Raw genomic sequence first — 17254 nt, forward strand, 5'->3', positions numbered from 1 at the left:
ATTATGGACCTATACCCTAGGAAAGTCAACCAAAGTCCCCATTCAGGCTCTAGTCCCTGGCACCTATGTGTCATAAGATGTTGAATATTCATATGTATTTGTACCAGTTAAGGTCCTGAGCTATGGCAGATCAAGGAGGAGAGGCTCTAAGCAGTCATCTAGCCCAGTGCCTCTCATATTTTAATATGCACATAATTTTCTAAGGTGATCTTGTCAAAAACCTGATTCAGTAGATACGGGGTGGGGTCCAAAGTCCTGGGTTTCTAATGAGCACCCAGGAGAGGCTGTTCCTCAGACCATTTTTTGGAATTGCAAAGATCTAATGCAAGGCACTTGCTAATGCACACCCAATGACTATGTTAACACAAACTTCCAAATATAATCCCTGGCCTCCAAAAGCTCAGAGATGTTTTGCCCGATAGAAGGTTCTAGAGAGAGCCCCCCACAGTACCAGAAGGCCTACCGCAAAGTCATGGAGATGTGTAAAGAATTGCATGGGCAGGACTGAGGAATGCAGACTTGTTCTCTACCACCCTAATGTGAGGTGAGTGGGAAGAACTTGGAATGGCACATCACAGCCAGGTTTATGTATAATGTCAAGTAAGTAAATAGATAAAGTGGTATTTCCAAGCATGACAACCAGAAAATACTCTAAACTTTTACCCTGCAGGTTAACCACAGTTTACAATTCTTAGAGGACAAAGTATTAATTAATCTTGCTCATCAGGAAGCAGTTGGACAGAGAAGCAGTATCAGAGAATTTTGCTACTGTACAAATTTATACTATTGCCACTTAGAGCCTCTTTATTCCCATCTACCCGCCTAAGTGGCGGGTCGCTCTGCAATAGCAACACAAAGCAAACATGGCTGAAGCTAAATGGGCCACATTCTCAGGACTTACAAAGGAAACGACACCAAAAACTGTGCCTCTCTTCTTGGCATAATAGGAAGATGAGAACTACTCCCCCACGGTGCTACTGAATATTTGAAATTTCATGTACTATTTATGAGCAAATGCATCTATGCGTCAAAACCTTTCTAAGAAGATTAGTACTCGAGTGCAGCTAGTACTTAAGTATAGCTCGGTCACCAGTGATGTGACCTAGAATGTCTTACTTAGATGTCGTTATTAATAGAAACCAGAGACACTAAGTCTTCACTTAATACCATTACACAAGAATAAATAACAGGGAATTTTAAATTAAAACAATGTTTTGTTCTCAACAATCCCTAGTTCTTGGTGGTTGTCTGGTTGCTCCCACACCCAGAATCAAATCAGTCAACTCTCAAAGTAATTTTCTCCACATTACAAAATGAAGGTCCCATTCTAACCAAGAAAGCTGGGCCACAAGGCTTCTTCTCATAGGAAAGAATGTCATAAGAGAAGATAGAAGAGGAAAAAGAAAACCTGCCCCTGTGACATAGAGGAGAGTGGGAAGATACTGAAAGAGATGGAAGAGACACATAGTCTAACTTCCCCTCCCCTCAACTAAACCCATGACGTCCTAAAAGAGAAGTCTATTGTATAAGTAGAAGTAAGAACTCAAGCGGGGAGCACCTTGTAGAACACTCTACAACAGCACAAGGTGCTGCTATGGCTTGAATATGTCCCTCAAAGTTCCATGTGCTGAAAGCCTGGTAATACTGAGAAGAGGTGGAACCTTTTAAAGGTGGGGCCCAGTGGGAGCTGGCTAGGTTATTAGCGGTACTGACCTTGGAAGATGTCATTCTGACGGAACCCTGGTTAGTTCCTGCATGAGTGGGTTCTTTGGCTTCCTGTCTTGCCATATGATCTTGTCTACAAATCTCCTATCACCATTATGGCCATGTATCATATGGCCCTCACCGGAGGCCAAATCAATGGCCGTGTCCAACCTTGGACTTACAGGCTCCAAAAATGAGCTAAACAAATCCTTTTTCTTTATAAAGTACCCAGACACCAATTTTTTATTGTAGTTCCAGAAAACAGACTGCCACATCATAATAAATAACTATCACACAAAGTAAAATATGAAGCCTCACTGGCATTGCTGAGTCTCCCTCAGCAATCCTGGGACCAAGAGGAGCCTGAGGATTTCCTGCATGAAAGGTAGTGAGATGAGGCCCAGAAAACCATGACACCATGACAGATGGCAAGGTGAACACACAAGTGGCAAGGTGAGCAGCACGCGGATAGTCACCCAGGGCCTGAGATTCAAAAGGGTCTGCACAGTGGGTAATAACTTGAGGGAGGCCAATATAGAGAGGAAGTGTGGGCCCAAACCAAGCCACATTCTCCACTATCTCTCAGACCCACTTTCTTCCACTAGACTCAATTAAAAAACCACAAATCCGGGACTGGAGATGTAGCTCAGTGGTAGAGTGCTTGCCTAACATGCATGATGCCCTGGGTTAAGTGGCCTCCACCCAGTCTGAGCACCTCAAAGCCTGGCTCCTGGTAGTATAGCCAAAAAAAAAAAAAAAACACAACCACCCTCCTTGGATTCTAATGCTGAGTCTTTCAATGCATAAAAAAGGGAACAATTCACATTTTGAAGGACAAAACTAGAATACATTCTTTCAGAGGATGGACCCAGGAAGTCAACATTGGAAATAGATAATGTGACAACAGATGGCATTTTATACTGAATGCAGTTAGGATGGCAAAGTAACCTCTGGAAATAAGTCATTAGACCCATATTTCATACCTAAACCAGATTTTTATCTCTTCAAGAGACTGTGCATAGTAGGGAATCATCTGTTCCTTCATTTAGGAACTATCTGTTGAGTGCCTACTGTGTGTCAGGCCCCATGCTAGGTAATAGGGATCCTATGATGAGAAGTCTAAGTATCTAAAACACAAAACACAGCAAAAACTTTTTCAGTAGCTTATAGGTCCCCAAATTGTGAATTATAGCCATATATATACACACACAAAAAAAAAATGCTTCAGATGGAATGTAGAAGCACTTTTTCAACTTATCAAAGAAACTATTCAAGAAAAGACATGACTGCAACCAAATAATCCATTTGATTGGTATATCAAAATATTCTGTAAAAACTGAAAAGAAACAGCAGCTCGCACGTTGAATTTAAGCCCCAAATTAAGGTGAGGCAAAGAGCAACACTACTCAAAGGAGGGTCAGAACTAGAAGTAGGAGGTGCTGGGGTGGGAGTGTTGGGACGGACAGGGAGAAGCCTGAAGATTAGCAGACACAGGGCAATTCTCCTCCCTCATTGGCAAAGAGGACCTGACCCAGCCTGAAGTGAGATGAAGGAACAGAGCAGCACAAGGATAGTCACCCAGGTGGCAGTGGGTAAGGGGGACGCCAGAGGAGATGCAGAAAGGAGCAATCTAGTCCAATAAATGTCAAAGTCCCCTCCTCCCACCTCTACCAGGTTGACTGGGTTGTCATTTGTAATATAAGGGGGTCATGTAAGAGCAGAAGACACAGCTGACCCCACACCACTCACCCAGTGTCTCAGGTTAAAATGGATACTCCCAGTAGAGCATTAATCTCCAGGACATACAAAGAACTCAAAGACCGTAACACCAAAAAAATAAATAACCCAGTCAGCAAATGAGCAAAGGAACTGAACAGGCACTTCACAGAAGAAATACAATGGTCAACACATATGAAAAAATATTCAAAATCTCTAGCAATTAGAGAAATTCAAATTACAACTACACTGAGATTCTATCTCACTCCAATCAGAACAGCAATTATCAATAATACAATAACAATACTGGCAAGATGTAAGGGGAAAGGTACACTCATATATTGCTGGTAGGACTGCAAATTAGTGTACCCACCTAAAATATTCCTCAAATATTTGAATGGAATTTTCCTCATAAATATTAGAATGGAAACAACATTTGACCCACTCTTGGTATATACCCAAAGGACTTAAAAATCAGCATACTATAGTAAGGTGGCCACATCAATGTTTATAGCAGCTGAATTCTCAATCGCTAAGGTATGGAACCAACCTAGATGCCTTTCAACAGATGAATGGATAAGAAGATGTGGCATATATACACAAGGGAATATTAACCATAACGAACATTTGCCAATAAATGAGTGAAACTGGAGACTAGCACACTAAGTGAAATAAGCCAATCCCAAAAAAACCTAAGGCCAAATGTTCTCTGATATGTGGAAGCTAACACACTCTAAGGGAGGTGGGGGAGAATAGAAGTTCATTGGATTAGACAAAGGGGAATAAAGGGAAAGGGGATGGAAATAGGAAAGACAACAGAATGATCAGAACACAACATTCCTAAATTCATATATGAATCCATGACCAGTGTACTCTACATCATGTATAACCACAAAAATGGGATCCTAATTAGAATAAATGATATTCCATGTATGTATAATGTCAAAATATACTGTCATATATCTAAAAAGAATTAAAAATATAGAAATAAAATGAATACTCCCTTTCTCCTAGGTTCATTGGTGAATACAGACCAACTCACTGCCCACCACATCCTTCTTCTATCACTCTGACGTATAATTTTTAGGTATTAGTACCTAAGCCTACATCACTCCCAGGTCCCCTGAGTTCCAGATCCTATCATACAAGCCTCACATTCCAGACAAGGAGGACTGTGCTTCAGTCCACTAGAAAGACACTAAAAGGGAGCGACTAAGAGCGTAGACTCTGGAGTCATGCTTGAATTCAAAGCCCAGATCTGCTACTTACTCGCTATGTGACTTAAGGATACCCTCTGACCTAGTTTCACCATTTGTAAGGTGGAAACAATAACAGCACCTACTTCACAGGAGTTTTGTGAGGATTAAATGCTTTGAATACAAAAAAAAAAACAACTTAGAATTGACCTGCAGAACATCTGCATGGTGTTTACTGCTGCTGTAATTATTATCATTATTATTTATTATTATTAAAGTTTGGGCTGTTCTGAGAATGTGTTTCACTCCCAGCCCCTTATTTAACCTTCTCATCTTCATCTAAAATAAGGCATTTCCTTTCAGTACTTGCCTCAGAAAAATCCCATCCCCAAAGACAAACAGCTGTTAGACTCCTCTCTCCTATCCAAGTCTGAACTGAATTTCTTTTCTTCCAGTGTTCAACCTCCTTGCTCATCTGATATCTGGGACAGAGCACAATGCCTGATCAAATAATGACAGTCATTAAGTAGGAAAGGTGTACACTCCTCACTCTAGATTCCTTACACGGAAAATTCATTCATGAAAATTGCAGGTAGACATAATATTTTGACATACCATGTCCCAATATTTAATGAGAAAATTAAGAGATGAAGTATCACCAGTGATCATGGCATGGTACACCTACAGTCTTATGTCAACACGTGCTGCAGAGAGAAATCACTCAGCTACTAGATCAGATTTGAAAAGTTTACTCTTAAGACCCAGTGATCAAAATTTCAGAGGAGTGACCATCCATCCATTCGGCACAGATTTCTCGAGTGTCACAAAATGCTAGGTCATTAGGAAGAATACAGTGGTAATCTAAGAGGAGACATGATGGCTGCCTTCCAAAAGTTTATGATCTGGTGGGATGTGGGTAAGTGGAATGTGACTATTGCGCTGTCGAGCAATGTATGAGCACCATATGTGTTGGTTCTATGGGGTAGGCAGTACAATATCTCTATCTTAAAAGAGAAGGAAACCAAGGATGGAGAGAAGATACTAGCTAATAAGTAGTGGAAGCAAGATCCAAGCCCAGGCCATCTGACTCCACATCTATGCGAACACCAAGCTCTGGTGACTGATACCTTCTAAATGAAGGTATCCTGCTGTTCCTTATGTCAGACTCTTCTTCCTCTAGAAGCTTTCAGTCTAAGAGCTTATCAGCAGTAAAGGGAGCTAGAAAAAAAAATTTAAAAAATCTTCCAGAGAAAATGAAGAGGACAGACTATCTTTGAAGCAAAAATAAATTCCAGGAAGCAAAACATAATCATGGTTCATAAAATATGCCTCAACTTGGTATTTCCTTCCTACTTTGATCTATGAAGTCTGTGCTTAGAGAAAAAGGAAAGGGGTGTTAAAACATAAATGTTAGAAGGAGGAAAATGTTTTCTTAGTCTGTTGACATGGAATCATGAGAAAGCATTGACTAAGATGTAAAAAGAGGTCATATAAATGTCCAGTAGCTGGAAACCACTTGCAAAGTCATTTTAAGAGTTCTGCTTAGGGTAAGGGAGATGATACTGGGAACCCCATTCTACCATTTTGAAACCCACATCTTTCACATACTACTTATCACCCATCACTACCACCTTTTCTCCCCACTTCAACCACCCTACCAGGCTTTTCTGAGAAATTAAAGAAACTATGGAAAATTTTCTTAACTGTAATGACAATTATTAGTGAATATTTTGGCTTTGATGATATGCTTCCCCAGGATTCACCACTTTAGTGTATGATCTTTCTTAATACTACAACCCAGGGAAGCAATACTATGCGTAGCCCCATCTTAGCATCTCGGAAAACTGAGGCATGAGGAGGTTAACAACCTGCCCATGATGTGGGTACTGGGAATGGAGGCACCTGTGCCTTGTGGCAGGTGCCACAGCAAGACTGTTGGGAACATAGGCACCATCTAGTGCTAGGATTTTGCTCATAGTCTCATTCAACAGATGAGGAAAATGAGACAAAAATGACTTGACCCTGGGCCCTCTTTTGAGGGCAGAACCCATGACTTTATCACCATAGTCTATGAATCATCACATCTCTAGCTCCAAGCTGGATGGAGCTTTCCCTCACCCATCCCATTAACTCACCACTTCTCCAACCTGACCCATCAGCAGACTGGCCTCTCAGTCACCTCTGGTTTTGTTAGGTTTTCAACTCTCCCCCATCAAAAAAAAAAAAAAAATTGAGAAGCTGCCACGACCTGAGGATGTACTTCATGTCAGGCTCAATTAATGTTCCTATCATACCTCTGGGACAAACAGTATTATCCTCTTTTTTACAAATGGAAGGATTAACCTAGAGAACTTAAATGAGTTGCCCAAGTAGTTAGCAGCAAGTTCTTAGTCACTAGACTGTCTCACCAAAAAAAAAAAAAAAAAAAAAAGGAACAACACCCATTTCACCTTTCTTCTGGGTTCATCCTGCCTCTGCTGTGCATCTAATAGTGCTTTTATCAACTACCACATGCCTGAACCAAACTAGGAAACTAAATTCTTCTATTGAACTACCAGCCCATGCAATTGGAGCCTGAACAGAAGATGGGGTTCAGACTCCTCCTCCTTCCAGGCTAAAGATATCCCCCATATATTAAGGTCTTGCAGCCAAACAGCACCTAGATCCTTCTGTGATAAGCAGTGATGCATGAGTTTGCATGTGAAGACCTGAGAGCATCATAAGTCAAAAAATGCAGAAGGCAAGCTGTGCAAGATTCCTGAGATAATTGAAATTGACCCATAACTCAGCAGCCACCATGGGAAGTTCTATCACTTTGCAAGTTTTGCTTCCATAACTAGAAAGCAAATCAGAGGGGCATGATCAGATTTCTAATTTGAAACCTCAGACATGCAATGTCATATTTAATGACCCTGGGAAAAAGATACTCATTATAGATCTCAACCCATCTAAATTAAAACATGAAACCTAAAAATTAAAGCAGAAAATTCTCAATTTCTCTGGTCTGTGCGACTACAGGAAAAAAAAAAATAAAATCAAGCAAGTGGGAATACGCATACTCTTGTGGGCTTTGCTGTGCCTGCAAATATTTCAACAGTAATTCTATGAAAGAGCCAGGAGCGGGGCAAAAAAAAAAAAAAAAAAGATTCATCAGGTCCTAACTTTAAGGTTTGGCCATCTGGGTGAATGGCAATTTCTCATGGCCAATTTGAACTATCGTGTCAGGGAAGATTATCTCTCTGCTGATGGCCAATTTCATCTATTCTATGATGTAGAGCTCAGATTCCTATCAAAGGGGCAAACTGATAGCTTCAAGTCTTCTCTCAATGCTAAGTGGACTGAAAGATGGTGCAATCGATCAGCACTATGTCCAGGTGCATACAAGGTGCCTCTGACATGATGGGCTAAAAATTCATCTCTCCTCATAAGTTCTAAACCCCATTCAGTATAGATTTCCTACAAGTTCAGATAATCATAAAATAATCTCCAGAGACTGTTTTAAATCTCTTCCTTCCACTTCCCACCCACCCTGTCCTTTGTGCTACTGTATAAAGACTGCTATGGCCTAGTGGAATAATCTGGACCACCAGCTTTCCCATCTGCTCATGATTAAATTCTTTCTGGACCTAAATCCAGGAAGAGGGAGCCACTTCCTGTCTGTGGCAGCACCTCAATAGATACTCAAGAAATATTAGCGTGAATTTAGCTGTTAATAGACATACAAATTCAAAACTTGTTTTCCCTAAATATGCATTCCTAACGAGAAAAGTTGAAAAATGGGGATCAGGGTCAAGGTTATGCTAGCAGATACTGAACATGAAACATGATAAACATCTTCCTAAGGATGAAGGAACATTTGCAAATAGCACAAAAGATAAGCTTAAGTAATTTTTTTTAATTCAGCTACTTTGGAGCCTTCCATTATTCCCTATAGCTCAAGGACAGTTAACCTTCATTCCTAAATCCAACCATTTAATATAAAATGGTTGTTGTGTACAATAATCCAAGTGTTTCTAAGTGTAATTGGCAAACTAGAAAATTCTTCAAGAAACTTAAAACCACACAAGATTAAATCTACACCTTTGTAGAATAAAGAAACTAGGACAGGAGTCCAGGTAGCTCCCAGAAACACCCTTTGGTCATTTTATCACCTGCCCTTGTAAATATCTTTCAGAACAAGTTCACTCCAAGAGGTCAACTTAGAGCTTCCTCCCTGATGTAACTTCATTATTATTCTCTTCCCTGTCTTCATCTTAAAATTTTAATTGGGATGAAGGAGAGAGTGGTTCCATAGCCTGGAGTCTAAACTATTTGAATCCTTTCTAATCAAGACAATTAAAAAAACTCTTGGTAGACATGACCCCCTCCCCCATGCTTCATATGGAACTAGGGGCCTTTCTGGGACAGAAAGAATGAACAAAGGACAAGACAGGCAGCCCAGGTGTAAAAATGTAGTCAACTGTCTGAACTGCCTCTGTGACAATCAATGGGTTGGTATTTCTGGATCAGGAGCCTGGAGGCAGGCCTGCTACAAGAGTCATGGCTTTATGGTACGAGTGGACACTGAAAAGTCCCCAAGGAGAATGTGCTTTCCAAGAATGCATTAGCACAGGTATGCACACTGCAAAGGCACAGAAGCTGTGCTAGGCTCACATCAAACATTTAAGTCATGTCCCCAAATCATGCTGGGTCCCAACCCATTGATTCAGGAAATTACATTTATGAGTAGGTTGAAAGTTAACAGAGCTTCCAATCAGGTCCACTTTTTAAACAAAAAGCTACTCCATGGCCTTCTTGTTAGGGAGAGCCTTCTCTAATCTTGCCATGAAAACAGGGCAACCTGGTATTCAATGAAGTAATTATGGACCAATCAAAGCAATTACTTGACATTCCCCGCAATCGCCGTATGAAATTTCTAACCCTCTCCCCAAATCAAACTAGATTTTGCACTGAAAGAGACTTAGATAATTTCAGCATCTATAATAAGTTACTATGGTAAACCAGCATGTAGAGTGCAGCCCACCTCCTTTTGAAGAGCAACATTAGGTAGGACAACGTTCACCGAGTTCTTCCCTGATAGAAAATGTGAGACTTGAACAGGTCACGGGAATGAGGCAAAATAAAAATTCTGACCAGGACCAGAGGAATCCAATGAATTATTCAGAGGACAAATTTTAAGGAGGCACTGACTAAGGTTGAGCCAGTGCCAACCCCGAGCTTTATCCACTAGGTGTGCAATTGCAAAAGCATTCCTGTCACTTGTTATACATTGAAAGTGATAAGAGAAACAGCCACAAGCAAGTCCATCTGGAAAATATCCATCAAATAATGGGGGTATCAGGCTGAGGGATCTTCTGGAACAAAACAACAAATAACAACATCCAGGCCAACCCTACTTTATGGGGTAAAAATCAAGAATAGTAAAAGAACTCAAACACCTCTCAATCCATCTGCTCTGAGCATAGGAAGTGTATAAAGCTAAAAGCTAATGTGTAAATATCTGCTATGTGCCAGCTGTTCTAAATGCATCAGCTTATATAATCTTCAAAACAACTCCCATGGGTAGGTGTTATCTTTATCATTATTGTTGAAGAGATAGGAAACTAAAACAAAGATTTAGTCAAGTCACCCAGATTTAGCTAATAGCCACCGTGGCCTCTTCTATCATCTTGAGACACTATATTTTAAATCATCTACAGATATCATTTTCAAAATAATATATAATAGCCCACCCCTAGTAAGAAATCACTTCAAACATAACCTTTTGTGCGCTGGTGGACAGACTTGGTGAGAAACTCTCTCACCCGTCTTCATTAGCTTAATGATGATTTTGAGAGGTACAGAAAGCCTGGATCAATACTCTAGTAGTGGGACAAAGAAACTGAAGTACCAAATGGGACTTGAGTGAGGGGAAGAGCAAACAGTACTCAAACTCTTTGAAGCCAAATAAGCTGTGGTTCCTCCCACCAGACACCCCCTGAAGGACTTTAGAAACCAAGCGACTGACCTCCACATCCCGGTGAAGCTGAACATGGTGCTCACACAGCGGGGGAGGGGCGGTGGGTTGAGTCCATCCAGGCGCATGAGCAGAGCTGGGACACCAAAGAGCACCAAGTACTTCACATAGAAGAAGAGCACTTGGGCCAACGCCAGTCCTCCTGAAAGGCAAAGGGGCTCATTTTTAGAAACATCAGCCAGAAGGGAGGCAGTCTCCTGGGACAGATGAAGACAGACACCCGAGGAACACATCACCTGCCCCACTTCTCCACCAACTCTTTTCTCCCCCGCATCTCACACATTTTAAACAGTATCTCATCATGGGTTTTATTCAATAAAAATCTTGAACAAATAATGACATCTCCTTTTATTCTGACAGGCAACAGGACCTTATAGCAATCTTTTGTTGTTGTTGTTTCTTTTAAACACATGATAGGCAATCTATCATTTCATACCCACTAGGATGACTAGAGTCAAAAGTCAGACCAACAAGTATTGGTAAAGATGTGGGGAAACAGAACCATCATACAGATATATGTAAAACAGTATAGCTGCTTTGGAAGGTAGTCCAGTGGTTCCTCCAACAATGCCACAGTTACCATCTGACCCAGGAAACCAGCCGTTGGTGTGAACCCAACAGAAACACAAGCAGATCCACACAGAAATGTATACCCAATATAAAGAACTCAGAAAGCTAAATAACAAAAACACAAATAACCCAATCAATAAATGGGCCAAGGACCTGAACAGACGTTTCTCAGAAGATGATGTACAATCAACAAATACATGAAAAAATGTTCAACACTAGCAATTATAGAAATGCAAATCAAAACCACTCCAAGATTTCATCTCCAGTCATAATGACAGCTATTATGAAGACAAACAACAATGTGTTGGCAAGGATGTGGGGGAAAAGGTACATTCATACACTGCTGGTGGGAATGAAAATTGGTGCAGCCAATATGGAAAGCAGTAGAGAGATTTCTAGGAAAATTGGGAATGGAACCACCATTTGACCCAGCTATCCCTCTCCTTGGTCTATACCCAAAGGACGTAAAAACAGCATACTACAGGGACACAGCCACATCAATGTTTATAGCAGCACAATTCACAATAGCTAAACTGTAGAACCAACCTAGATGCCCTTCAATAGATTAATGGATTAAAAAAATGTGGCATATACACACAATGGAATATTTCAGCAACAAAAGATAACAAAATCATGGCATTTGCAGGTAAATGGATGGAGTTACAGAAGATAATGCTAAGTGAAGTTAGCCAATCCCAAAAAACCAAATGCCAAATGTTTTCTTTGATATGAGGAGGCTGATTCATAGTGGGATAGGGAGGGGGAGCAGGGAGGAATAGATGAACTCTAGATAAGGCAGAGGAGTTGGAGGGGAAGGGAGGGGGCATGCAGTTATTAATGATGGTGGAATGTGATGATCATTATTATCCAAAGTACAGGTATGAAGATATGAATTGGTGTGAATATACTATGTATACAACCAGAGATGTGAAAATTGTGCTCTAGATGTATAATTTCAATAAGAATTGTAATGCATTCTGCTGTCACATATAAATAAAAAATTTTTAAAAATGTATACCCAGATATCCTTAGCAACATTATTCATAATAGCCAAAGGTTGGAAAGAATCTAAATTTCCATAAGTGAATAAACTAACCATGGTATATCCATACCAAGGAATATTATTCCATCCTAAGAAGGAATTAAGTACTGATACATGCTACAACATGGATGAGCATTATGCAAAGGAAAGAAGCCAGTCACAAAAGATCACATACTTCACGATTCATTCATATGAAAGTCCAGAACGGGGAAACTTAGAGAAAGCAGGATAGTGATTTTTGCATGCTTGGGGAAGGAACAGGCAGGAGGATATGGGGCAAGAAGAAGGGCAAAGAAGGGCAGCTAAAGGTAGAATTTGTTTTTGAGGTGGAAAAAATTATATAACTAGCAAGCAATGATGGTGTATATATCTGTAATTTCACTAAAAGCCATTGAACTGCGACTTTGAGTCGGTGAACTATACAGTATGTAAACTGTACCCCGGTAAAAATTGTTAGGAATAAAATGGACAAAAAACTCTACAGTAGGCCCTGTGCTAGCCTCTTGGCCAGCAGGGTGTGGGCACTGGGTATGGTGTGAGGCCGATGAGGCAGCTCTGGTTCCCCAGTGGGAACACCCTGCAGCACCCAGTCATAATGGCAGATATGTAAAACAGTAGAGCTGCTTTGGAAGATAGGACTATAGGAAACCGACTAGAGTCCTAGATTCCTAGCCTCCCCAGGTGTCCTGGATGACCACTTCAACCTCTTCACCCAGGAGGTAGGTAAAGGGCCTGGGTGCCATGCTGACTGGATATCATTCCTGCTGGCCTTGGCCGTGTGGTGGAGGCAGAGGCAGGTCTCCAGAGCAGTGCTGGCAAGGAGCATGGCAGAACATATTCCCAGGCAAAGCATGGCAGGCAGCCGCAGAGAAGATGACCAGTGGCGGGGCTGGGGATGTGGCTCAAGCGGTAGTGCACTCGCCTGGCATGCGTGCAGCCCGGGTTCGATCCTCAGCACCACATACAAACAAAGATGTTGTGTCCACCGAAAACTAAAAAATAAAAAAAATTAAAAATTCTCTCTCACTCTTTCTTTAAAAAAAAAAAAAAAAAAGATGACCAGTGGCCACAAGGCCACCTTCCCCGGTGTGCAGGGAAATACTGCAGGACATGTTGGTGTAGCTGACCAAGTAATTTTCTGGAACATTCTAAAGAAAATATCTAAGCCTCCAAAGAGGTGCCAACAAAAAGTATTACCATCTGGCCTTCCTAATGCCACAGGAGGATCTTTGAAGAATGTCCCTACTGTGGAGTGTGTGGCTGTAAATGGTAGCTCTGTGCCAAACGAAACAAGATAATTGGGGTGATGGCAGATGGTGGTTCAAATGTGAAAACTGTACATCCTCCAATGAGGTAAACCTACAATTAGAAGACCTCAGGAATCACTGTCTTGTTCCCTTTCAGAAGTGATCAAACAGGTTCTTTAGATGTTTGGAAATATGCTGGAAAGCCTGGGTATAGACTCTCATTCTTGAACATTGTGTGATAGAAGTACAAAACTACAAAGCTAACCGGTGTGTGAAAACGTGTATATACACATTGATCAAGAAGAGATATCTGTGCTAACAATACATCTTCAAAGCACTCGGGGTGCAGGGAGACATATGGCCACTCTGAGATCAGAAACATGCCAGTGAAGGCTGGTGAAGGCCGACTCGAGCTCTTACATATAGGAGCAGCTGTGCTTAACAGCTTTGCCCTGTTAACAGGATGTCAGCTCAGGAAGAGTAAGTTGCTTTGTGCCTCAAGTACTGCCCTTAGGGCTGGGTGTACAGCTCAGTGGTACAGTGCTTGCCTAGCATTGCAGGGTCCTGGGTTCAATCCCCAGCATCACCAAAATATTTTTTAAAATTTTAAAAAGCACAAGTATGAGAACTGCCATGATTTTTGTATAACTATCATATATAGGGCATATATGTTAAACCAGTAACTACAAAAGCCACACATTTATTAATATGCAACAAATAACATATTCTGTTATTGACTATTTCTATGGATTAAGACACTAAAGGTTTAAATAGCTGCTTTTTTGAACTTTTAATAAATGGTTAACAAAATTTTAAGAAAAGGATGCATAATGATATTCCTAGATTATCATTGTACAATAGCTATTAATTTTTTTTAATTGTGTTTCACCTGTGGGGTTAACTATTCTGTCTTGCTATTGATTTTCATTATCCCTATGAAAGATGCATGGCTTGTTCTTTTCCCTTGACCTAAAAATTAGTCTTGCCCTTGTAAGATTTAGTTTAAGTTTTTGCAATTGACCCTAAGGATTTTGCTACATTCTCTCAGGCACATAAGTGGCAAGAAAACAACATAAGAATATAAATTGCTCTACCCTGACTGAAAGTTATTTGACATATATAAATGGAGTAACCCTTGTTAAGTTCAAAGATAAAAAGTGTGACTGTATTTCAATTCCTAAAAACTGTTGGGTATTTCAAATATTCTTTCAACTCTTCTATTATAATTGAATTTACCTATCTTTACCCCACCAAAAATCCATGGATAAGTTTATGTGTAACATTCTCCCTTGACATTCATTCAAAAAGCATTTACTCATCACATGACCGCTGGAATCCATTGAGGACTACAGGAAACCGACTAGAGGTCAAATAAGGTAGGGAGTCAGCTTCTGTGGGCTCATGGTCCATTTTATTCACATTTACCCTTCCCTTTTTGCTATTTTCTTCTGCCTTTATTCCCTCCACCTCCCTTCCTTAGCAAAATCCTATTTATCATTGAGATCCCAGCTCAAACACAGTCCCTATCTCCCTCATTTAACATTGTCATTGAGCACTGAGGGCTTGGTAGACCTGAGCAATGTCACAGTGAATAAAGAGGGAAGACACCTGCCCTTACGGAGCATTAGGGTCTGTAAAAGGAGGAGGAGACTGTAAATCAGGAGTGCAATTACACTCACACCTCTGGGACAGGAAACAATCTGCACACAGTGGCTCAGACACCATTTGTTAAATATTTAATAAGTACTCATTCTGTGTTTGTGTGCCAGGCACGATTCTAAGTGTTTAATATACATCAAAAGACATTGTCAAGAATCAACCAAAAATAAACAAAATTGAATTCTGTATTAATAAGCTAGGAAGAATAGCAGAACATATTCCCAGAAATGGCTACAACCATGTCCTCCATCCCACATGCTCTCCTGCAACGTGACCTTCCCTCTCCCACCATTGAAAGTAAGTCTGGAATTTCTTCTGTGTCTACAGAAGAAATAATGCTATTTGTTATTTTGAATAAATGTCCCCCAAAGGCTCATGTGTTGAGGTCTTGGTCACCAGTCTATAGCACTATTTGTAGATAGTGACACCTTTAAGAGATGGGAGAAAGTTAGGTCACAGGAGGCATGGCCTTGAAGGGGATATTGGGACACTGGTCCTTTCTTCCCTCCCCACTTTCTCTCCATCTCCAGCCACTATGATGTGCTGCCTCATCAACCATGGACTGAGTCTTCAAAATGGAGCAAAAATAAACTGTTCTTTTAAGTTTATTATCTCAGGTGTTTCTTTACAATAACAGAAGACTAACACAATTTCAAGTATAGCCTAACATTGGCCTGGCACCTTCCGTTTCCTGCCCCTTAGAATGCTTCCCCTGCCCCCACTAGGGATTGAACCCAGAGATTCTACACCATAGAGCCACATCCCCAGCCCATTTTATTTATTTTAAAACAGGGTCTCACTAAGTTGCTTAGGACCTCATTAAGTTGCTAAGGCCGACTTTGAATCTATGATCCACCTGCCTCAGCCTCCTGAGCCCCTAGGATTGTAGGAGTACACCCAGCTGGAATGCTTACCCTTAAGATAACATCCTTTATCAGTATATCAACTGCTATACTATTAGAAGTACATGCCACATAGATCACATGAAGAAGTTCTGGTGGACAGCATCAGCTGAGCTCCTAGCTGACCACTAGCCTCAACTGTCAACCAAGTGAAAAGCCATCTTGGATGTCCTGCCCAATCTAGCCTGCAGAAGGCTGCAGCACCAGCTGATGTCTGACTGAACCCTAAGAGAGACCCCAGGCAAGAAATACCCATTCAAGACCAGTCAACCAACAGATCAGTGAGAGAGGAAACCATTGTTGTAAACTAGTAAAGTTTCAGATGATTATTCAGTAACAGCCAACTGAAAGGATTATAAATTTAATGGAAAAAGCCAAACTGAAGCAGCTCATAAAATACTGAGACAGCAGATGCTGCTGTTTTGAAGTTGGAAGTCAGGGTGATCTTCATTGAAATGAGCATATTTCAGCAAAAGTCTGAATGGGGTGAGAGGTCAGCTATGCAGCCACCTTAGACTACCATCATACTTATATGATTGTCATCAGATCATGCAGTTATCCTGCTTGTTCACAAGCTCAAGATTAAAACTGGTGTCTTGCACCTTTTTATTCCCAGCACCTGATATCTGGTAAATAGTTGATGTTTGACAATTCAGTTATTTCTCAATGAAGCATTTAATGACTCACTTAAAGCATGAAGACTACCCACATCATGACTTTTCTGGAAACAGTACTGATGGTCTATCATCAGCTTAGAGGACTGTTGAGTTGCTACTGAGGCTCAGACCTGCCAAACAAGAGTCTTCTGTGGGTTTGGGACCTTGCCTCCCAGTATCAAGAACACGAGTGAGGACAGGAAGTCCTAGCATTGTTTGCTACTGTGTGGAAGTTACTAGAGGAGTGGTTAGTTCTGCCTACCAGCGGGCTGGGCCACCTCCAATTGCAAGTGTGTCAAACGTACCTCCTCCAAAACAATTTAGCTCTCTCCCTCAAAACTAGAAACAGAGCACATTTTCAAGACAGAAGATGAATGTCAAGTGCTATAGAGTCCCAGGAGGATGAGGACTAAGGAACAAAAGCCACCTCAACTCCTGGAGCTCATCCTTCCCAGATTGACGTACCCATGTACTCAGCTCTCTCCCCTCTCCCCTATTACCCCACCAAAATTTTAACTGACAGCAATTGGCTTCTACCTAGCTTAT

General features: G+C 41.0%; 1 protein-coding gene across 3 annotated transcripts in view; it reads right to left on the minus strand.

The window, feature by feature from the left end:
• Positions 1-17254, minus strand: part of Hhat (hedgehog acyltransferase) — a 330730-nt gene that overhangs the window by 187871 nt on the left and 125605 nt on the right. For all 3 annotated transcript variants that reach the window (XM_048809436.1, XM_048809435.1, XM_048809437.1), the window contains exon 8: positions 10624-10774. In XM_048809436.1, coding sequence (XP_048665393.1) covers positions 10624-10774 — 151 coding nt within the window. The remainder of the gene's footprint in view (positions 1-10623; positions 10775-17254) is intronic.

Source organism: Marmota marmota, unplaced genomic scaffold (assembly GCF_001458135.2).
Source record: "Marmota marmota marmota unplaced genomic scaffold, marMar, whole genome shotgun sequence".
NCBI classification, from domain to species: domain Eukaryota; kingdom Metazoa; phylum Chordata; class Mammalia; order Rodentia; family Sciuridae; genus Marmota; species Marmota marmota.